The 25,042-nt window shown below is 39.3% G+C and overlaps 1 protein-coding gene and 1 long non-coding RNA gene across 2 annotated transcripts; one reads left to right on the forward strand and one right to left on the reverse strand.

Moving 5' to 3' along the window:
* Nucleotides 1–591: 591 nt before the first annotated feature.
* On the reverse strand, nucleotides 592–19,183 carry WTAP (WT1 associated protein). Its single transcript, XM_081187553.1, has 8 exons — nucleotides 18,968–19,183; nucleotides 14,466–14,503; nucleotides 14,326–14,381; nucleotides 13,675–13,733; nucleotides 10,865–10,992; nucleotides 8,960–9,138; nucleotides 3,613–3,767; nucleotides 592–1,786 (listed from the first exon to the last, which is right to left on the reverse strand). Exons 2-8 carry the CDS (start codon nucleotides 14,493–14,495, stop codon nucleotides 1,197–1,199), a joined length of 1,197 nt encoding a protein of 398 aa, XP_081043679.1. The 5' UTR covers nucleotides 14,496–14,503; nucleotides 18,968–19,183; the 3' UTR covers nucleotides 592–1,196.
* A 227-nt stretch (nucleotides 19,184–19,410) lies between these two features.
* LOC308583549 lies at nucleotides 19,411–21,156 on the forward strand. The gene is made up of 2 exons (XR_014006283.1): nucleotides 19,411–19,825; nucleotides 20,873–21,156. It is a non-coding gene; the product is annotated as an uncharacterized lncRNA (long non-coding RNA).
* Nucleotides 21,157–25,042: the final 3,886 nt, after the last annotated feature.

Genomic DNA, 25,042 nt, shown 5'->3' on the forward strand with positions numbered 1-25,042 from the left:
TTTTGCTTTGGTACTGTGTCACATTGAAGCATAAAGGAGTTTGACATGTAGATGTGAGGCACCTTGGAAACAAAATCCTACCTCTCCCAATCATTTTCACAAAGCATAGCAAAAATTGTACTATGACAGTGTTTGACATATCCATTCTAGTTAAATGCACTTAAAGAGGATGGTTGATGTTTAAACCAGCAATTCAGAATTCCAATTCTCCCACAGAAAATGTGTGCTTAGATGTCCTCCGTATCCCATGATAAGCACACCTATGGATTTCCACTATGGAAAATTTTCAGTCACTTCATTTAAGCACATTCCTGAGGCAACTATATTTTTTGTCAGTACTTCATGACCACAGCAAAATGTACCACTTGCATTTTTTAAAAAAAGTTTCAGTGGCAAGAGCTGTACATTCACTATGAGAAAGGGGCCACATACTGTATACTGATAAGAGCCATAAAGCTTAAATGAATTTCAAGTACATGCTTTTACCTATTACAATGAAGACTGCATATTATAATGAAGGGTTCTATATAAACTGAAGTAAAGAAAAGCCCAACAAGTCAGCACAAGACAAACACAGAAGGACTAAATAAATTACATTATTAAAAATCTTTATTTAGGTTTGGTCAGTACAGTTAAGATAATATTGGAGTCACAGAGCAATATGCATTAACAGGATACAACAGTTCTTAAACCGAGTAACTATGCACACAAAATTCTTAAACATTCGGTCACCTAAAGAGAACGCACAGATGCATGGTGGCAAAACTGGAACACAGACTACTACAGGACTCCTTCACCAAGTTCATTTTAGTTATAAAACTACTGTACTGGGCAAACTTGGCAGTCATTACCTCACAACTATTATGACAATTTGAGTGTTATAACAGTATGAGTAAAGAATGCACTTACGCAGCACAAGTTCTAGATATACACAGATTTGTACAGACATCATTGTGTTATACCTGGAAATAAAACTCGTTTCAACTTCACATTAACTCAAAAATATCTTGAGCCTACACAAACATCCTTTTAGCAACATTCAATGTAATTGTTAAAATTTCAGAAGTGGCAGAGGTATCGAAGCAAAAAACCCACAAAGGCAGAATTGTGACATATATGCACTAATCTGAACAGTTCTGGACAGTTTCTTCTCCCAATTTAAACGACACTATATAAAAATGTTGCAGAAAAAAAGGTTACAAAACTGAACCCTGTACATTGACATTTGAGTCCAAACCATTCTGAACATGACGAGACCCCGCAGTTCTGTTACCTTTCACACTGACTGTTTTCTCCTCTTGAGAATCGTGATTGGAGTCTGTGTCATTTGAATGGTGAGTTAGAGAATTCTCACTACCAGTGGGAGAGTCTACACTTTCGTACCCAGTACTGAGTTGATTTATATAGCTACCAGATCCTCTGCCAGTTCTATCTTCAGAGTGGTTGGAAAGCTTATTACCATTGCTTGGTGAGGGTGGAAAGTCATCCTCTGTTCCACTGCCCTCTCTATAAAAACCAGGCCCAGCTGTCCTCTGATGAGACGAGCTGCCATTGCTTGGTCCATTTGCCATACGACTGCAGTCTTTGCTCATGGCTTCTCCCTGGTCTGCAGTTTCTGAAGTTGGAGTCCGGCTGCTACCTGGGGCTGAGGTTTGTGACTGCTGCTGCTGCTGCTGATACTGAACCAACTGCTGGCGAGTCTCCTTCAGTTGTTGCTGTAGGACTAGAATGGTACTCTGCATACCTTCTACTTCCTCATCAAGTTGGATGATGAAATCATTCAGTTCTACATGAAGAAAAACACATTTGGAGCATACACTTAAAATAGCTCATTTATGTATCTTAAAACTGTCTCAAGCCACCTCAACTTAGTTAATAAAATATTCATATGTTGATGGCTTTGTGTACATATTTTTCCTAATCTACATAGCCAATACAGAGCTCCAAAAAAATGACTTCCACATCCCATGCTAGGACAGCACAACCCAATGGGTAGCACACACTCATGGGCATATACAAAGAAAAAGAACTAGAGAAAAATACAGAGCAGAAGACATTTCATAGAATGTTTGTTTTAATCTCAATATGCCTACCAAAATGATTATAAATGAAGCAGCAAGTTCCTGCAAATCCAAATGCAAAGAATTTTGCACCAGGGCCCAAATGCATTACCAGGCAAAGATTCTTCAAGGGGGAAAAACTGTTACAGCTATTGATTTGTTAAGATATCTGCAAAAGCTCCAAGGTTAAGGGATGGCAGTCCCAACCTGCATGGTTACATGCGTCTTCCTTATAACTTCTGGGCATTTTGCCTTAAAACATTTACTCTTAGCATACATCACCACATTTATACATATTAATTTGCATGATCTTCTATGCTATCTTTGGAAGTGGGGAAAACTGGGGTTCCATGGCAAATAATGTTCTGTTTTTGCACCAGTAATGTTTCTGTACCATGATCCCTCATATAAAAACCTATGTAGTATATAATCACTAACTGTACATTTAAAAAACTTCACTCACAGTGTTCATACCATAGCTGTCAACTTTTCCCTTTTTTAAAAGGCAATTCCCTTATTCCGAATAGGATTCCTCGCAAGAAAAGGGAAAAGTTGACAGCTATGGTTCATACATATTTGGCAATATGAATAAATGTAATATCAACATTCTCTTTGGAAGTTTGCTGTTCATCACCAGCCTGATAGAATGATACTAACAAGTATGCCAACACAGGCAAACATTAGTAATAACAACTTCATTCCACAAACATACAATCGTGATTTTTTCGGTATTTTCTACTATTAGAAAATTTCAATACCCAGTCAAGTGCAATTTAATTTCTCTAGTGCCTACAATCCTACAACTTGCCCCCAAAACTATTTCCAATGAAGGGTTAAATCCGTGTAATCCCTACAGCAAAAGTTTCCGCTAGTTGTGATACAAAGTGCTAGCATTATACCAAAGCACCCCCATGTCTCTAACTCAATACATCTATCTACAACTGAAGGTAAAATTCGTAACAATAAATGAGATACTAATTTTAACTTTGTATGAACTTCTTCTGGAAATGTGCTGGTCAGAACTGGGCCAAAGCAAAATTTACAAAGCAAACTCTGTGATCCTGATAACTACTTTAGGTACCCATGTGCCTCTCTGCCACCCAAAGGGGCTTGGGTTGCTTTACTATGAAAAGCAGACCACCATGTTTTATCACATAATGCTGTTGTACTTTCCTCAAATTAGTCTTCTGCTGTGCAGCAAAGAAGGCTTCTGTTTTAGAATAAAGTCCACAGCACCCTAGGAGGGCAAAGTATCAAACACACACATATGCAAGTAGTCACACATTACTATTTCCTAGTGGAATTCCTTCATATTCTAGTCAATCTGTTATTTCACATGTCACACTACATTTACCTTCATGAAAAACTAGCTTGATGTTTAATTTTTTGTGCTTCCATAGAATTTGATTAAATGAGCTTGAAATTATCCCTTTATTCATAATGTTTAAACATGCTCCACAGTGGAAACATAATACCCACATCATAACATTAACTGGTGAAGCCTACAGATAAAAGGCATTTTTTCTATTTTCTTTATAAAAAAAACCCTTACCATCCTGACTGCTTTTAAGCTCCTCACTATATTTCTTCTGTAAAGCCAACTCTGCCTCAAGTTGTGCAATACGTCCTTGGGACAGCTGCCTTCCAAGCTCTTGATTCTCCTGGATAAGCATTCGACACTTCGCCATTAACTTTTTGCCTGTTTGGCTGTAAAGGAAAGAGCCATCTATCACAAAATGAAGACAATATTCTCTCATCTCCCTTTTTAAAAGTAGTTACTGAAGTGGTATTCCTGTATGTGTCACGCTACAGTATCTTACTGCCAGTTTTCATTGTACAAAGTCTCCCTATAGATACCAGAGGCTGATCCATCATCGTCTGCTGATCTTCTGGCCCTGTTCCGAGAAACTGAAAGGCAAGTTCTACAGTTGAACAATTTAAATGATCAAATGACTTTTGTTGTTCTTATACTCCAACTACAGCATGAAGCAATTTTCAAAAGAAAATGAACTTAGTTGTGCCTCTAAGGAAGGGGAGGTGGGAGAAGTAAAGCAGTGTTGGACATAATGGGTTGCATCCAACTAAGTCCTAATCAGAGTAGACCCACTGAAATTAAAGGGTTTAAGTTAATCATGGCCATTAATTTCAATAGGTCTACTTTGAGCAGGACTAGCACTGGCTAGAACCCAGTATAGTCAATGATCTGGCTTGCAAGCAATGAACAATCTCATTTTACCAATATACTGGAGGCTCTAGTCATGACTATATGCAAAATTGCATGACTCTAACATTATGTTGCATACTAATGCTTTACAAAAGGCAAACTTGCTATACCAAGAATGCAAATGAGCAGAAAAGAATCCAAAACCTTAGGAAAAAAATGACACAACCGCAGAGTACCAATAAAGGGGGGGGGGAGAGGTTTTAGTCATGCTTAGAGATCAAGTAAAATCAATGGGACTTAATAATACCCAACCTGTCCCATTTAAATGGACTTGGATCCAATCCAAAGGACTGAGATATGATTCAGAAGGGGCTCATCAAGAAATTTATTTTAATCCTCTTTCAGTGTTGTGCTAGGTATGCTGCTCCTGTGATGAGCAATGCAACACATTGCAATGCAGTCTTACCATTTCTGGTAAGTCATCGTAGTGTGTAGGCTACTCTGCCAGAGCAGCACCATAGCCACGAGTCCACAGAGCTGTGGCCACTATGTTTAAGTGATCTGCAGGAGTTAAGCAGCACACTGCAGGGTGTTTAGCAAAATAAGTTACAATATACTTTCCACAAACAGAAGCAGCTAGATCATGCCACTGTCTTACATATTTTAGCATATAACTGATTAATGTGCATGATCTAATTTATAGAACTGTGACAGCTAGTTGCTTTCTTTCTGTGTGACTTCACACAAAAATGCACAATATGCTATATATACACTTTTGTTTACATGTCCAGGATTTATGCAATCTTGTTTCAGTTCAGGAAAACCACTCAACATATACTAAAAAGGCATTTCCATGTTTTGTCGAACTAAAACATGCAGCTCTATTTTACATGAAACACTGCAGTTTCAGACATCATGTGATAGCATATAGCAAAAGGATACACTGCTCAATGATATGAAGATGCTTTGCATGCAGAAGAGCCCACTCTGATAGAAGGGCTGGGGGAAAACATCTACCTAAGATATTATAGACCTTAGTAATGCAAGGAAGATTCCAAAACTAAAGGAAACAAATACAGCTTCAAAATTTGTATGAAACAAAATCATGGGGGCTTAAAAATTGCAGTTAATAGTTTCATGAACAAGGTAAGCTATGAAAATGTGACATATGATGCAAGAACAGTATTAGAACAAAATTTAGAACCTGGCTGTGTCTGCACAATTTATTATCCTTTTAAAATATGTTGTTCTCTATAAAGGTTCCTGTCACTTACATTACCTATTTTTCTCTGGCTGGGACACATATTCTTGAAGCTTACCTATATGGATCTACTATAATCCCAGCAAGTTTACGTTAACATTTCATTTTCCTTAATATGTATTCCTTGCAAATCTGTATGCACCTACCCAAAAACTTTAAGCAGATATGTAACTGTTTCACCACCCAATTCTCAGCTTTTTTGCCTGTTCATACCACAATCGTGGCTAAATAAAAGTTCAACGTATGCAAGTGTTCTCTGCTATAATTCAAGACATAGAAGGGTACTTCACACAAGGCATTTTCCTACATAAACCTGTTCCACATAGGAAAACTAACCTTGCACCATAATGTGACATGTGCATGTGTTCTGAATACATGGAACCCACTGCTAATCACGCACGCTAAGTGTGCATGTGCTGAAGTGCATATCAGTATGCATCACATGTTATGGCATATACCTATTTTTCTACATGGAAACAATGATCAATACAGAAAACAATTTGCATGAAGTGACCCTTGGTTATCACACAAAGCTGATGGCCAGGATCCAAAGAGCTGCTTTAAGTATACAAGAGGGGATTGAACAGGTCCTGATTTTTTAAAATTTTCTTTAATAACAGCCCTCATTAATTTCTGAAACTCTTCTCAGTTTCAAAATCATCCCTTGCATTATATGAGGCTTTAGTTCAAGAAAAAAAAAGTCAAAACCCTCAAACTCTTTGAAGGATGGTTCTTTGGATCTTGGCCTGTGCCTTCAAGAATTTCAGCCATTTCAGAATATCCATGATGCATTCTTCATGTCCACCTCCAGCACAACATAATCTCTTTAAGAACCTACATAGGAATTTAAGTTGTTGCTTATGTTTTCATGTACACCAAACTACTGTCTCATATAAAAAATCAAGAAACTATTTCTGTCAAGAAAGAGATTATAAATGGGTGAGAATGGCAACAACAGTAACAAGCTAACAGAATTGCAGGATGCTGCTGCAGTGAAACTACCACCTATTTAACAAATCAAATATTCTGGTAAAGTTATAATTTTAAAGCATTTTCCTGTTAACTAGGAAGCCTCAATGATGCCACCCCCATAATTAGCATCACTATTGGATACTATGTGTGGTATCAGTGACAGTTAAAATATAGTATTCAGTGATTTCCCCTACTGTATCTGGAATCCTATGAACAAGGACAATGCAATACAGTACTTAAAACACTGTTGAAACAGTCAGCTCTTGAGCACAGACAATGATCCACAAAAAGTGATGTGCAAATACAAGAACTGTTCCTTTGACCCTTCAGAACCACATTAATATGTAGAAGAGTGAACTAGTACTTTCAAGTATCAAGTCAAAAAGAAATTTTGGCAAAACATATGGAAGACAAATGATGAAAATATTTCTTGAAAGGGATAAATTAAGATCCCACCCCTTAGACCTTTAAAATGTGTAGCAAAGTCAATTGTAAGGCATATCAAATAAAACTTAAATGTTTAAAGGGACGCAATTTCACAGTAAGTGGAAATATGTATATATCAAAGACCTGTTCAAGACTAAGATACTCATTTTTCTAAAAATCAAGCAAAAATTAGTTTTTCCAGATGTCTATTTGAAGTGAAAACGAAGTAAGTTCATACTTAGGTTCATGTCACCTTAAGAACCCAAAAACATTTGAAGTCACCATCCTCTATCCAAACATGAATTGATTAAGCTGAAGTTCACAATTAATCTGTATGGCATCCCACAAGTAAAACATACCTATGAGAAATGATTTTTGATTATACATTTAACAAGTTTTACAAAGTCAGTTGCAACATATTAAGACAGTTTTTGCTGTTTTCTTTGTTGGTCTTACCTCTGTTTTGATGCTAGACCTTTAAAAGATTTTCCATAGCATCACCCCAAGATGTTTGAAAGATGCAATTTGTTTTTGCTTCAAGGTTTTCTTTCGATGTAGACTCAATAATGGACAAAGGTTCATATACTACCACATTTCATATGCTGCAATAATTATCTAAAGCAGAGCTAAAAAGTACTTCTTAGAAGTATCTTTCATTTAACTCAACCAATACTGCATTGGGAATGCTGGAAGTGGAACATTAAAATATTTGTTCTTATATTTTACCTACTATGAAACAGTCCTTAATTTTCTTTCTGTTATTATATATTGACTATTATGGTTCAAATATATTCGGCACTCTTTCCACTGTGACCTCAAGAATGCACACTAAACTGTCCCAGACTACCATTCCTGGAAATCACTTGGAACATGACGAGGCATCAAAAAGTATCAACTCTTCTGAAGTGATCCCAACCAGTGGGATGCATGCAATTTGCTTCAACATCATCTCTCTTCCAGAGAACAGGACAAAATCAAGTAGCAGCCTGTTCTACATATTTATATTCATACTACATGAAAGCTTCCCATACAGTAGTACGAACAGCAGTGTCCCCTGAACTATGCAGTACAACTATTTCAAGGCACATTTTATAGAAGGCTGCAGTACAAAAACTAGTTATACAGTGGAATGCAAATGCCCCAAACAAACTCTGAAAGTAACTACTACTGCAGCACCTTGTATAGCCTGCACATAGGGTCTCAGGATAAAAATTATGAATGGCACTTCTGCATGGATAAGGGCAGTAAAAGAATCACAACTAGTTTGGGGTTAGATATACTAGCTGAGATCCAGGACGTACACAACTGCTTCAACAAGGTTAGGAAGATGTAATTAAATTGCAACTATACGTACAGTACTAGATTTAGGAGTTCACATATTGCCAGCCATCCACAGAACAATTTGTTATTCAAAGCCATGAAAAGGTTCACTGAAGTCCTATGGAACCCAAATGCTAGGAAAAATCAACACTGACTGTGTGCGTGTTCTCACAGCTATTCAAAGCCGATTACCAAATGTGATTTAAACAAAATTCACCTCATTGAGTTTTGACCCAGCAGTTCAGTGAACAAGGAGGAAGTCCACAGTCTTATTGGCAAAACTGACTTAATCAGTCTCTAAGTCACTAGGTTTAGGGTTAAGAGCGAAGCATATTCCATTTTAATGTTTTACTCGAATTTGACATGATCAATTCATGATTTAAAATCTCTAGGTTCTCCTCCAAACTGTCTGTAGACATAGTGTGCCACAGACTTTAGACTTCTGCTTCTCCCTCTATTTTCTTCAAACAGAACCACTTCGCAAATGTCTACATGTTCTAGAAAGGGCACTTTTTCTGAGGTGGCCACTTCTTCAGAATAGTCCGACGCTGTCAGGCCTCTGAAGCAAAGGGGGGAAAAAGCTGAAACACAAGGTTCATCTGATAAGTTTTACATTAAGCATTACAAGCTGGACAGTATAAGAATGTGGCTTTTGGCTCAAAACGTCTGAGTCTTGGTGTGGAAACGAGTACGTGGTTGTCCCACCAAAGCATTCTCTGTCAGGGAAGTCTTGACTGGGGAGTATGTTTTGTTTACCTATCAGGTGTAAATTTCCAGGCACTCAGTTCATTTTGGGCTTGTTCCAGTTTGTCTTTAGTCTGTTCCAGTTCAGCTTTCATTTTTAGGAAAAACAAGTTGATGGCTGGGTCCACCATTGTTGATCTCAGTTGAGCAACACTTGGCTGCTGGACTTGCTTGAGGTACTGGATCTGAGTCTGCATAAAAGGAGGCAAAATGATTACATTGGCATTTATAAGCTTTCATGAGCCAACTTAACCCATTTCAGTCTGATACCCCCATACAATAAGGATCTCATAATTTAACATTTTCTTGAATACAACTGAACACTGAAACTGACAGGAATGCACAGAATTTGGATGCTTAGAATGGATCCAAAGAACAGGGCAATTTTGTGTTTGTTCCACCAGCATACTGGGTTCCTAGGATTTTTTTTTTTTACCACCACTGTATCAACCTCCAGGAACTACTCCCAAAATTTAACCCATAGCACCTTCAGATCATCCACCGCAATCAAGCGGTATACACATTTTATAAAATAAATGAATCTACATATGCCTTTTATTTGTAATTTTACACTTTAAGCTCCTCAGCCAGAGCTATAAGTTGTTCTCAACTCAATTTTAAGTTGTACTAGTAGTAACTAGTAGGCTTACATCAAGTTCTCTCTTTAACATTGGCAGTAGTTTTCATCTTTGCATGCACTTCTGTAAAAAGGCAGGTAACATCAAAGAGACATTTGACTGGCCAATAAGTATGTGGCTTTAATCCTTTTTTGGGGGGTTGAATTTTTAAAACCATTTTTTTTTTTACCTATCTTAGAGGAAATATGAACTTGCAGGACATATCTCTTCAAAATTCATTGTTATTTGAATGAATACTACATTAGAGAAAATTCTACTTAACACATTTTCTTCTGCCAATATTTATTACTTAATGAACACTGGCACTGTGATATCAGTTGGGAGGTTCTAAATCAGAGTAACTTTTGTCTTCTTCTAGAATCCCCATCTCAAAGTGCTTTAAAGGAGCTACATCAGTGCTAAGAACTACATAGCTTGGCAAAAAATATGAAATACAGCTTGCAGAAAAGATGGCCAAAGCAACTGCTAGCCAATCTCTGATCTGAAAATATTTATGCAGTAAACTGCACAAAAAATAATGAACATAAATGTATCAACTCCCAAGCTATGGACTGATAAGTTTGAGATTCTGCAGCATAAATAGGCATATAGCTAGAAATACCTCCCTAACCAGTGATATTTCCCTAAGCCAACCAATATCCTAGTCTTGTCTGCTAGAACTATTCACAAACTGGGAAGCCAAGCTCTGCTTCTACATTTATACAGGTACAACTAAATTAAGTGAATTAAGTAAAATGACAAATGACTTGAAGGAAGTCATTCACAAGGAAAAGTGCTGTTCCTCTTACTGTAGGTACAGAAGACAATAGTGAATACTGGGCCTGCTTCCTAAAATATCTTTGGGACTCCATTAACTCATTTTGGAAGTAGAGAGGACATATATAGATCAGAACAGCTGGGTCATCTTCGCCATACACCACCACAATTTGGCTACACAGAAGTTGTTTCAGCTACCCTATGCATCACAGCAGAATTAAATGTGCACAGCATTTTATTGTTGTTATTTTAAAAGTAGCTATGTTTTGCTTAGGTCTGCTATTGATCTAGGGTAGTTCTCAGTCACTTATAAAGATGAAGGCATCATGATTCATTAGTTTTCATTCTGCCAGGAATGTGGCCTTTTGACCAAAAAGACTCTGAAAAAACCACTCATGCAACAGGATAGTTGAAGCAAACACCACAGGATGTTAATAGACTTCCACATACAGGATGTTAAGCTAAAAATAAATATATCAACACAGACACCTTAATCTGCAACAAGTTGAAAAGCTTCACTTACAGTACACTCTTGCATCTCTTGTTCCTTAGTTGCCAGCCGCATCACTAGGATATTTTCTCTTCGAGCAGATTCTTGCTGTTGCTGCTTCAGCTTTTCTTCTGACTCTCTCAATCCAGTTACATCATTAGCTATTGTTGAATTGCAAAGCAAACAGCAAAGTTTTAGTGGGAGCCTATAAAGACCTTAAACCAAATTTTTGTCTAAGCAAAACAACTTGACCATCAAATTTGTTTGCTTCTGCTCCCCCATTGAATCAACTAAACCCACATACAAGAATTTAACGGGGAAAGGAATAGCTCCTCTACAGCAAGCAAAGCTGCACAAACACAGCAAAGATCAATTAGGAGATTCCTACCCTTTTTCTACCTTCCATTTCCTGTCAGCTGTCAACAACAGGTAGGACCAGTAGTCTATAATAAGGGAACTCCCCCTCCCTCTCCTCTTCCCCTAATTCCTCCTCAAATTTGCTTCAGAGGGTTGCTGGAACTCCCTGAACAGATTTTGTGAGTGTATGAGGAGAGAAAGGGGAGGGTAAGTGCCAAAGCACAGCCAGAAGTCCCTTCACTAATGAAACTACTTCACGGAATGCCACCCTTCATTTCTATTTCTGGGGACTACTTGTGAGAAGCAATGATTTATTTATTTTTAGGTGCCCAAGTTAGCCTACTCCTGCAACAAAATATTGTGCCATCTTAAAAAATAACACACTCTCTCTCTCTATATATATAGGCAAAAGCTTTTGTAGAGTTAAATTCATGAGACACCAACATAGCATGTTTTAACTATTAACCAAGGATATTAAGTTCATAGAAGATTACATAACCTCCATAACAACTAGAAAGCTGAAAAGCAGTTGCCATGTTTAAAGGACTTAGAGGCACTTAAAGGGGATTAGACCATTACTGTGATTGCAGTGTCCCACAAAGAAAATTCATGCTGTGGATCTATTAACATCCACAGATGACAGAGACAGCACATTGAGGGTAACAGAACAATAGTCTGATATTTAGCTTTGTCCTAAAACTGGTAAAAACTTTCTGCTGCCAGTACAAACACACCAATAGTAACGGCTTGCAGTTTCCCAAGACCCCAACTGGGAGAAAAGAACTGAACTTTTCTACAAACTGCATTTTGTTTGAGATCAGTCAACAGGTTCATGTTAATTAAACTCATACTTGAGATAGCGCTCTCTTGGGTGTGTTTAGAAAAAAGCTTGCTTGTCACTCTAGAGGTATCACATGGTAACCTGTACAACTATCCTTTGGTGCCTAATTGTTGTTCCCAGTATTAATCCCAAGGTGGACATGTAAAGGCAAGCTTCTCTTTCCAGAGGGACAATTTTGAGATTCAAATAGCTTAAAATAACCTGAACTCAAATCCCAAGGATACAGAGGAGTTCAACAACACTTAAATACCACTTTACACTGATGTTTTCTGACTGAATGGGTTTGTGTTAACAAATCAAACAAATCTGATTGCAAAGTAAAGATTAAAAAAACCCTCTTGAGTAATTTTATCTGTATCTGTATAATGGGCTTAAGCAGGTACTGACAGAGAAACTGTGGCTCACCAAGATTTTGTTGGACCCCAGTTCTCCTCAGCCTCAGGCAGCAGAACCAACAACCCTATGATGGGAAGCATACGACCATATCTGGAGTGCCACAGGTTTCCCATACCTGACTTTACAGCAAGAACCCATTGTTTTGGCTTAAAGAATTCCACAAATGATCAGAAGGTGCATATACACAAAATATGATACACTGTATCGTTCATTCTATATTAATGTTTTTCAAGAACAGCATACCCCAACCTGGTGCCCTCCATGTTTTAAACTACTCCACCGCAACCAGCAGTCAATAACCAGGAAATGATAGGATTGGAAGCCAAAAATATATGGACAGCACCAGCTGGGGAAGGCTGGTCTAAAACCATAGTTCTCAAACTGGTCTTTAGCTGTGACTGCAGAGGAGACCACAAAACATACATGATGGCTACAGGCAAGGTCACTGCACTGTGATTTTATGATAGCATTTCAGAAATCCTGCTTAAGCCTCCTGAAACAAAAGTAAGTATTTAATTATCAGATGCACCCACAGCACTTACAACAGTATCAGTTTGAGCAAGGGTTTAACCAAACTACTGCAGACAATAAGTGCCGGCTTAACGAAGATACCCAATGGGAAACCCAACACCAGTCCCACTCATAGATCTGCTGAATTCATTTAACTTTAGTTGAGGCACTTCTAACACACCAACAACTTCTGAAAAGACCACCAAAAACCTTTAACATTAATTTGAGCCAGCCACTTTCTCACCTCCTCCTATGGGTTACCTGGAATACTTTTGTACAAAAGGGATGGCAGGATAGGAGGATAGATTAGGAAGCTTACACCAGCTGCTGCTAGTTATGTGTATATTTTATTTACGTCTGGGTTTTGTTTCTTTGTTGGGGGTTTTTAAAAACATAAACCACATTTAAGCTTAGTAAACACTGTTTACCAATGACTTAAAATGTGGCCTGTGACACACCAATTTGAACAATGTACATCAGAGATAGGTTACTAAAGCCTCAGTGACTGAACTGGTAATGCCATTAATATGTCTGAACTCTAAGTAGACAGATAAAAGTGAACCTTTGAAGGGAACTACAGTTCTAAATGGTTTGTGGATCAGCCTGACCAAGCTTACTTAAAGGGCTGTTCAGATACTTTTTCTGAGCTGTACAGAAAACCCAACTGCTGCCTCTTTTTTCTTTATTATCACTATTTTCTTTATTATCACTTCTATTTTGCAATTGAGTTTCCACTTACAGTTAAGGTCTGTATATTTGCCCTCCAGAGCTTGCACATATGCTTCATACTGCTTCCACCTAATGAGGAAGGAAAATGGTTTTTGAATCTTAAATGATTAAATTATGGCATGCTTGGTGCAAAGTGGGAGTACAGACAAGATCACACTTAAACACACAATAGGGTATTCATTAAATATTTTAAGCTCTTTCCAACCAAAAACAATGAGCTATAGACAATCTCACATCTAGCACCACCCTAAGCACCTTTCCATCCTTCATTTCTGCAGTTTTAAAACAAGTTTCTAGCCTCATATATGAAAGACATGGAGAGTTTATTTCTGTTACAAACCCAAGACTGCCAAGGTGCAGGCTCTTGGTCATACTCTTACATTCTTTCCTCTGGAATTCTCTATACAGTCTGAAAGTATATCGAATGACTTTTTTCCTTTTTGCATTCTAGTGCAAGTGCAGAATTTCCAGCTACTTGCCTTTGGATAAACAATGTACTTTTTCTCCACAGCCAGTAGGAAAAGGTTTAGTGTTAATCTTTCTACCTCATTAAACTTAAAATTGCTTTTTAGTTCCCTGTTACCATAAAAATGGAAGTTATTCAAAATGAAACAGTTAAGAGATGCATAGTTTTTAAGTATAAGGTAGCCTATCACTTTACCTTAAGATCAACTCCTCTCTAGGTAGAACCTTGAAGTCTGTATCACTGAGGCGAACCTGCAGAACAAAAATAATCAAGTTCAACTATTTCTTCATGCAATATTGAAAAATAAATACAAATGCTACAGCTTTCAAGCTTACCTTCTTCGGAAGTGGTTCTTCATTAGTCATTGTGAATTCTGCATAAAAGAAACAAGCACTATCATTATTTGGTCCTCTTACTACCACAGCTAGCATTTCTATGCCACCTGAAAATAATGGTGCACTCCAACTGAAATGAGTCCACTGAACACAGCATTATGTACTTTCCAGAATTATGAAGAATTGGGCTCTAAGTATTGGATCCAGACTACCCCTGGGCAGACCACCACCCAAGAGATTCTCCCATTGGAGGAGGTGGGGAGCCAGCTTCTCCAGTCCCTCCTGAAAAACTGGGTCAGAGGGTCCTTGGGAGATGGTGATGGCAGCTACAGGAATTCCTCTGCTGAAACTGTCTCCTCCTGCTTTTTCCAGCAAGAGTCTCTGCTGGATCTTGGGTTCTTTCTGTCCATGAAAGCAAATATATGGATCCAACCTACCGTGTTGAGTGTAACTGTAACTACAGCTAGCAGAAAGCTCATTTCACAGCACAGAAAGGGTTTACATGTAAGTTACTGGTTTAAACATTTTTACAGCAGTAGTAGGTACGTATCTGCTTATACATATCTGCTGCAAAGTCTGAGAAAATGATCTGAATTAAATCCTACTGAAATCCATGACTTTTTAATTTTTTAAAACGTGTACTCTACCTTATGACCCTGCTGGGTTTCTGAGTTTTGTCCAATTAACAAAACTATTATTTTGTATTCAAATGCTTTTTCTGACATTTATAAGCTTTCCATATCTAATGCATGTTACTATGTCTCTATTGCCCAAAATCTTTGGAAATACTGATACCAATTATTTAGTCATCAGTTATTGTCTCATATCTTCACTGACACCTTGTTTCCAGCTATACCATGCCCTTGTTCCAAAGTTTTTCTGGCAAGACCTTTCCAGGAAAAGGCATGCAAAGGTATGGGAATTCAAATATATGTAGGTACAAAAGCTTTAGCTAAATATTGGTTCATCACTTTTGAATTTATTCCTGCAATTAACTGGCACTATGCGTACCTCGGAGACAGTCAGGGAATCACTATGTTGTGCTGAATTTAAAATCTGAACTTATCTTACTTGATGCTTAGCTTATTTTTTTAGTTGTTTTGTTAATAGTGTTTCATAGATGGTAATTATTTTACTGATGATTTGTAACTGTTTCATTGATCTGTTAAGTATTCTATAAGATTTATTCTGTATTTGTAATGTTCTATTATGTTATTTTTATGTATTGTTTGTATGCTGCTTTGAGATTCATTTGAATGAAAAGCAGCATAGAAATATAATCAATCAATATTTTGCAACTTTATTTGGGAATTATTCAATCATGAATGAGTCTTGCAACACCCAGATTAAAATGTTGATAATCCATATAGGATAAAATATTTTCCTTAAATTATTAGCAAAGAGCAGGTACTTCTAAAAGCAATCAATATGTTTTAAAATCCCCAAGTCTCCCTCAGCTAGACTCATCACAGTATTTATTTTAAAGTCTTAAGGGGCCATATCTCTGGGCAACCTTCTGAGGGCTACATGCCAGTGGTGATCAGGGCCTGAAGCAAAAGTGAGAGAAGGAATAAATATACATTTTGCCTTTGTACACTGGGCTAGCATCTGCACATACTCACATACCTCTTGTTCTTTATTCAGGTAAGCAACAGGCATTATCAGACTTCAAGAATACATTCATGACAGTCAAAAACACTTGAGGAGAGTGCAAAGAAGGATACCTGAAGGAGTGTCTCCACCCCCATCGTTCTACCCGGACACTGAGGTCCAGCACCGAGGGCCTTCTGGCGGCTCCCTCACTGCGAGAAGCCAAGTTACAGGGAACCAGGCAGAGGGCCTTCTCGGTAGTGGCGCCTTCCCTGTGGAACACCCTCCCACCAGATGTCAAAGAGAACAACAACTACCAGGCTTTTAGAAGACATCTGAAGGCAGCCCTGTTTCGGGAAGCTTTTAATGTTTGATGTATTATAGTATTTTAATATTCTTTTGGAAGCCGCCCAGAGTGGCTGGGGAAGCCCATCCAGATGGGCGGGGTATAAATAATAATAAATAATAATTATTATTATTATTATTATTATTATTATTATTATTATTATTATTATTATGTGGCCTAGGGAGAGCTCTGATGGCCAAATAGAGGCCTAGAGAGCCACATTCATCTCCACACACACACACACACACACACACACGAGTGTCTCTATCCCTTCTACATAGGTAACTCACAAAACCAGTCTTTATTCATGGCTTCATATTATTGTGTAAAACTGATCAATTTAAGAACAAATTGTTCTTTCGGGATTTGTGAACTCAGACTTTGTATTATCACATCTGTGTTCAAGATGGCTATAGAAAGAAGTCATACCTATAACTCATATTAGCCAATGGCTTTAGTGAAGTTGTACACCACCCTGTGATCCTCGATAAGTTCCATTTTTTTCTATTGCAAGTAAGCATCAATCCCTCTTAAGTCATTGTAGCTGCAGTGTTCAGTGCACATACTCCACATTCGGAACATGATCAGATCTGTAATAGATACCCTTCCAAAAGTAACAAACCCCATATTCATACCCAAACAACCTCATGAATGCAAGGACATGTGAGTATTATTTCCCCTGCTTTGCATACATTTTATTAACTATATTTGGTTAAATAACCAAATTAAACTGTTTCAACATCAAAATGTAAGTTAAATATAAAGGTATTTAATTGAAACACGTAAGTATGTCATTTAACTTTTATGATTCTGTCAAGCCACACATGTAAAATCTTTTGTCAGTTTTCATAGTATTTAAGAAAATAGACAACTGTGCTGTCATGTAACTAGATTTTATTTTCAGTGTATTATGAAGAAACTCTCTCATCCCTGACCCACTTCTGATCTAAGCTAAGCATCCATCTCCAAGCAACAGAGCAATCCAGGCTGAAACAAATATGGTGGCACTTATGAGGAAAGTGCTTGTCTGTGTAAGTGTTCCATGCACTTATATTATGTATAAATGAATGCATTTACTTCCAGAGTCAACTCATTCACGTTTTAACTTCGTATACCAGTGAACTGTAGCCTGAGCAACTATAGCCTGTCATTAGTATGGTGCCTCTAAATGTGAATAGATCACTTTGCATGGTGGTTTTTACATGAGTGAACATCAAAAAACAGTTGCATAAGGAAACTCTTTACCCATGGGCAACACATATTTATTGGCCCTCAAATGAAAACCTCACTCTTGGTGAGTTGTGACAGATATCAAATTTTTGGTTATGACAATCAATCCAGACATTGTAAGCTGCACCTGAAAATTACCTTGGGAAGGGGGCACCCAGTAGACTCGTTAGAATCTGACACATTGTGTAAAAGTCTCTTGTTCTCAAAGGTTATAAATTGGCTTGAACAGAAATATTTCCAGTAGTCAGCCTACGAAGTCTACATTGGAAATGCATTTGAGATGTTACAGCATATACTGTACTTGTTTTGTTCCCCAAAGAGCAACCAAACTCTCAATAAATTGATATCACTGAGCAAGTTTGCACCTTAGTCTTACAATTTGGCAAAGTATACTGCCAAACTCATATTTTCAAACAGACTTTTGATTAGAAAGCAAGTGTAACCTACATTTGCTTGGAAAAGTTAACAAACAGGGTTGTTTTGTTTTGTTTTTTAAAAATCTAATTATTGACTTTAAATTATTTATAAAATCACTGTTTTAAGCAGCAGCAGTTTAAACCTGCTTTCTCTCTTGCACCAAGTAGTGATGCCTGCAATCTGAGGAACCCATTACTTTCTAGCGAGCCAAATAGAGCCTAAATAACCCATCCATGTGACTTGCAGTCCAATCCCATCCTTATTTACTTCGAAGCCCCATTTATTACAGTGGCGCGGACTCCAATGCAGAGGAGGAGTGCAGTCTAAAGCTTTATAACCTTTCATAGTCTGCGTGGGGAATGTCTCTATGTGTGCATCTACATCTACGGCTGGCTTCCGATTCCCCCTCTATCCAAATGGCGTAGAAATAAAAAACGTGTCGCCAAGTCCTTTCAGGTCTTACGGATAAAAGGCCTCCTCGTAATTAAGAAATCATCTAAGGAGTATTTTAGAATCCCAGGGTACCCACGCTCCTGTCTACGAAGGACGATGCCTTTAGGAAGACCGGTCCATAGTAAACAAGACAGGCGAGCAGAGGATGCCCGTCCAAAACAAGCTATCTGAAAAACGCTGGGGGGGGGGGAGTGTGTGGAGGTTTTTTTGAGGGGGGTGACGACAGCCATGAGGAAATGCCCGTAACGGGTGCCCGTAACGCAGGAAAAGGCGCCGAGTTTAAGCCCCCCCCCCCGGCTTGAGTTACGTTAGTCCGGGAAGGCGCTCCCCGCCCCGCCCGTGGGATGGATGCCTCTTCCCGCTCAGGGCCGGCGAGCCTCGTGTCTCTCCGGGAGCCGTAGTAGCGGGGACTGCGGCGGGCGGATGCGGCCCGCGCGCGAGGAAGCGGGGAGAGGCCGCCACTCACCTCCCGCCCGTGGCGGCCCCGAGGCGTCGTCGCCGTCGTCGTCTCCCGGTTGCAGCGGGTGCCTCTACGCCGGGGCTCGTGTCGCATCAATCAAGCGGGCCCAGCAGACCTCTGCTTGGAGAAGGCCGCCGCCAACACCGCCGTCGCCGCCGCGCCAGCAACACCACGCTCGCTTCCCGCCCCGCTCTTTATTTGCTGCTTCGCTGCGCTACAAAATGGCGCCGGACAGGGAAATGAGAGGAGCCGCCGCCTCGCCCCTTCCTTGCCTCCCGCCTCGTCCTAGCGAGAAGGCAGAGCCGCCCGCAGCGCCGAGCCAACCGCTGCCACTCACCCACGGCTCCTCCCCCTCCCTCGGCCGCGCGCTCCCTCGCGCCGCCTTATTCACACTTACCGGCCCAGCGAGCGAGCAACTGCCCCTGCAGCAGCGCTTTGCCTGGCGCCGGGACTACTTCCCTCGCACGGCGCTACTGCCCCCCCCCGCCTCCTTCCTTGGTTCGATCTGCTTTTCTGTTCTCTCTGCGGAAAGAAACCGCTGTTTGCGCGGAGAAGGGGGGGTGGGGTGAGACGTAAGTATTCGGCCAAAGTTAGCGGGGGACGACGACTGAATGCCCCGCTCCAGTCCCGCGTCTCTACGCAGTTGCAAAGCATGATGGGAGGAAGCAGGGTGGTAGTAGCGTCGGCGGAAGGATTCGGAATCGTATCATTTAACCACCTGCAGGAGTGAGGCCGAGCGAGGCGGAAGGAGACTTGATGGTGCTGGATAAAGATAGTTGCGGCGGACGCGGTGAAATTCCTACGCAGGGATTTCTTTTGAGTCCACAGGCTTATTTTCGGAAGGAGTGAAAATGGAGCAGTTGAGTCCGTTCCTATGCAGAATTTGGAAATCGGTGGCATTGAAGGGTCGTCTAACCGTGCACGCGATCGGCCTGTAATATTGGGTTAGAGTTACGAAGTGCACGTAACTCCCACTGAAATAAGTGGAATTGCAGAATTATGTTTGCATCCAGGATCTTGACAAGTTGTATCTTTTTAGCTGTACCCATGAGGTTAACTGGAAGGGAACCAGTAAAGTTGATTGGCATTAACTTTAGGACTGACAAATTTACAGTATTCAGAGGATTTGCGATTAATTTATGGAATTCACGGGCACAGGATATAGAATATCTTTTAAAGGGATTCTTCTCAAGTTAGCCACCATAGCTAAACAGTCCATAGCTGTCAACTTTCAGATTTGAAAATAATTGATCAGCAGCCTCGAAAATAAGGGACCAGCAGCCTCACCTGTCCCAGGGACAGTCTACAGGATATCGAACAATCCGGGATAGCAGTGGGAAACGGCACTGGAATAAGGGAATTTCTCGCAAAAAAAGGGAAGGTTGACAGCTATGAAACAGTCTTTGTGGTCAGAGGCAAAACTTGAGTGTTGAAACAAAAACAACAGGTGAAAGTTGTCACTTTTTCTAAAAAAAAAACTAAAAAAAACATTTTAAACAAAGATAAACCAACTACATATAGAGAATCATCTATGAATACCCTACAGCACTTTGTCAAATAATGCTACCTGCCAGATCACCCTATACCACTGGTCCTGGCAATGGTCGTCCTTGCCGCGGTTAACAAATTGGTTCTAAGTTCTTTGTTTCTAATTTGTGGTATGTCCTGTACAGGTTAAGCAGAGCCAGTCCTGGGGTCATGGGTATTGTCTGCCTTGTGATCAAAGATATCTCTGTAAAAACATTTGGTGGGGATCAAATTGGGATTTAGAAATTGAAGAAGAGGCATAATGCCAAGATTATGCACATTCTTATATTGCAGGGAGTTAGACTAGATAATCCTCAGGGTCCCTTATAAATCTATGATTATAGCAGCTGCTATAAGGGATGTCATCGTGTACTTTTGTTTCAGGTAGCAAAATGTCTTGGTCTAGCCTTGAGTTAGGGTTGGAAGGAAAAGTAAGTATTGCATATAATTCAGTTCCCTCCCAACCTTTCAGTTCTCTCTCATCTATCTCTTTTTTTAAGAACCTTAGCCTCAAAATTTTGAGAAATAAATTGTATTATTCTGGTGACATTTAAAGTGGGGCAAATGTAACTTGTGAACAATGGCAATGGGCATTATGCAAAGAAATGTGAGAAGGAATTTATTAAAGTGTTTTATTGTAGTTTCAACCTTTGTAAAACAACAACAACCCTTTCTGTGTTTTCTTAGCAGTGTTGCCTCCAGCACGTTGGCAGGAGTAAAATAAATAAATAAAGTACACTCATCACTAGAGGGCAGATCTGCTATATTATGAACAGAAAAAGAACTCTGGAATTAACTAACTCCACAAACACATTTTTTTAAGGGGAAAAGTGTGCCTGTTCCCTATAGGGCTGATAGAATTACCAGGGTTTACTTAACAGTAGCAATCCATGTTGTAATTCCGTGGAAATGTCTTGTTTTCCATGTGTAAATATTAGTACGTTGACATGGAAGCCCCCCATCTAACACTAATAGTATTTCATAGTATCTGGAATATACCTATGCATCATTCCTACAGTTTTTAAAATTTCATCATGGGGTTTCCATACTTGTATCTGCTAAGGATGGTGATGCAACAGGAAGAGCATCTTCACGTGTGTCTGTGGTGCTATTATTTAGTTAAACGACAAAGTGTAAACATATCATCCTTATTTACTCAGAAGTGACCCTAAATCAATACGTTCAATGAGATTTACTCCCAGGTAAGGTACTTAGCATTGCCACCTTAAACTGTTATGGATGATGCTAAGGTCCTCTGGAGATTGTAGCTCTACAGAAATATGAGGGAATTGTGTCTCAGGGGTCCTGGCACTACTCTGGCATTACAACTCCCAGGTTTTATTACAGGGATGAAGGAGGAGAGAATAGTTAAATTTACACTTAAAGCTGTAGGCGTACTCACAGAAACTATTACTTCGCTATTCTCTTTTTTAAAAAAAATCAGAAGGAAGGCTATATGTGGCAGTCGAAGAAAAGTGAAGATTGAAAACAGTATCAAGGTGAGTCATGGTATGAACAACCTTTAACAGAACCAGGGCCAATAAGATGAGCTTGTTCAGAAATTTACTGACAAGCAGAGTTGCCTAAAGAGGTCACAAGTGGTCAACAATTGCAAAGGGAGAGACTCAGGAGGTCCAGGGTCCAGGCAGTGGGCGACTGTTCATGAAGGCAGCCTCAAAACAAGGAATATTAATCCTGGAGGATATGTATCAAATTATATTAGATAATAGGTGGTCATAACTCATAAGATCAGGACACAAGAAAGGTGAAGCAGATGTCACAGCTGGAATTCATAGCTTTTAAAGCATTGGAGACTGGAGTAGTCTTAACATAGTGGCTGGGAACTCACAAGAAACAATGCCCCAGTGTAAATACATAGTTACAGGAGTAACTACTGTGAAGGGGATTATAATTCAATCCAATCATCTTGAATAATGTTTATGTCAGAGGTTCTCGGATAGTATTCTGTGAGCCACTGGTAGTCTATGAGCTCCATTCAGGTGGTCTGTGAAATTCAGCTTTATCATTGGTGGTGGGACCACAACTACTACACTGGAAAGCTGCTGCAGTAGTAGTAGTCCCACCAAATATAGTAAGTACACACTGTTTAATAGTGAAATCAAATGGGGAAATACCCCAATCTAGAACCATATTTTATTCACTAATTGTTTTAAGTTGATGCAAAATTTGTAGTCAGAACTGTTCTAATAAGTTGATGTATTTCAGTTTTCTTAACTGTTGCAGAATTGTTTGTGATACATAAGAACCATTAACACTTCTGACTTCTTAATAAATCTTCAAGTTCTTAAAAAGGCATGTGATGTGGAAAATGCAGCCACACATTATGTAACTATATTGTTTGTTCTGCATTTGGAAACCTCGTAAGATATCTGGGCACCACAATTCAAGAAGGACACTGACAAACTGGAACGTGTCCAGAGGAGGGCAACCAAAATGGTCAAAGGCCTGGAAACGATGCCTTATGAGGAACGGCTAAGGGAGCTGGGCATGTTTAGCCTGGAGAAGAGGAGGTTAAGGGGTGATATGATAGCCATGTTCAAATATATAAAAGGATGTCACATAGAGGAGGGAGAAAGGTTGTTTTCTGCTGCTCCAGAGAAGTGGACACGGAGCAATGGATCCAAACTACAAGAAAGAAGATTCCACCTAAACATTAGGAAGAACTTCCTGACAGTAAGAGCTGTTCGACAGTGGAATTTGCTGCCAAGGAGTGTGGTGGAGTCTCCTACTTTGGAGGTCTTTAAGCAGAGGCTTGACAACCATATGTCAGGAGTGCTCTGATGGTGTTTCCTGCTTGGCAGGGGGTTGGACTCGATGGCCCTTGTGGTCTCTTCCAACTCTATGATTCTATGATATCGTAACCAAATTTTACATGACGGTTCCTGAGATCAATAAGCAGGTTTGTGTCTATGTATGCATGTCATTTTAAATCAGTATGATGGACTGAAACTTCTAAAACTGCACTGATTTTTAGTGCATTAGTATTCCCAAGCAACACTGGGTTCAAGGTGCTAGTAATGTATATATTGGTGGTAGTGGGGTGTTTTTAAAAAGTTGGAGGAGCAAAATAAAAACTCATCGTGACTACTATCCTGAATACACTTTTGAGTATCCCCTCAGACGTCAGCAGTTTTTATTGAAATAACACAGGATCGTTTTGACAAAAAGGCATTACGAAATGAACTACTGATATCCACACATACACCCCTGCAACTATTTGTTAATGTTTACTTAGTGCACCAAGAGTGGTAGATTCTTGGCTTCAAATTTTTGCTGGCATTCACCTTCAGAAGGACCTCTTGACTTTCATAGTTGCTGATTTACCAACTTTTCTAAACTCTCTATTATTTGATTACACTAGCAGTTCACCTTAATGTGACATTTGACCATCATTTGCAGTGATGACATAGGATGGTATCCAGCAAACTTGTTCCAGTCATGTAAGGACTTCCTCTTGTGCCCTTGTACCTCCCTCTCCTACCATCCAGCCCCAATCTGTTTTAGGGGTTTCCCTAACCCTACAGAGCAGATTTGAGGGAGTGCACAAGGAGATGAGAGGGAGGGGGAGAGAACAACTTCATTGCAAACAACCCATATTATATCTCTTTGTTTTATACAGTACTTTAGAATATTCAGAGTACTTCACATAGAATATCAGTAATTTTACACTATCGCTGTAGGATCAATTATTATTATTCCTCTATTGCACATAGGGGACTCAGGTGGAGAAACAGAAGTTTGCCTTTCGCCTACTTACTCAACAAACTGAATTTCACAAAGGAAAGGGAAGGTGGTATGGCTGCTATAAGCCTGCACTGCTTTACTGCTGTTTATCAGCATCTGTAACGTGAATACTCAATAATAAGAAGTCTCCTTTGAAAAACAGAAGAGAAAGTGACAGAGCACCATTTGTCACCAACATCTGCTAGCTAGAACATATCATCAATGAACTATAGCCCATTTGGGACAAGGATGCTCTCCTGTCAGAGGCCTTGGGTAGAAGGCCTTTCCTTGCTTATAGATCCCCCATCTACTTACAGCAATAGGCCAAATGGTAGTACCACCAGATCTGCTAGTGCATTAGCACACACATTTACACAAACATCTCTTGCACACATGTTCACTGAAGGGCTAATTTAGCAGAATAAAAAAGTAGTATTCATGGATTCTTTACTGGAAATTATTATGTCCACATATGCACTTGTATTGGCTTTGATAACCTTACGTCATTTGGGAATTTAACACAGACCAATATTAGTATGCTTGCTGCTTCTTGTTATAATTGTAATATTTATTTTAAAATGACTAAAAGTTTAGAGCTGGCTTCATGCCGATACAAAATGATTCGCAAGTAATAATACAGTTTTGAAGCTTGAAACACCACTATAGAATAATGCTGTACACAAGCAAGGCCTGGACAATATACAGTGCCTGGAAAATATACTTAATTATACTTAATTACCATTGCAGAGATTGGGGTGAATAAGTGGAGAGTTATCAAATAGGAATTATGAGGCAGAGTCTTAAAGGCCC

The sequence above is a fragment of the Podarcis bocagei genome, assembly GCF_964188305.1.
Source record: "Podarcis bocagei genome assembly, chromosome: 3".
Classification (NCBI taxonomy): Eukaryota; Metazoa; Chordata; class Lepidosauria; order Squamata; family Lacertidae; genus Podarcis; species Podarcis bocagei.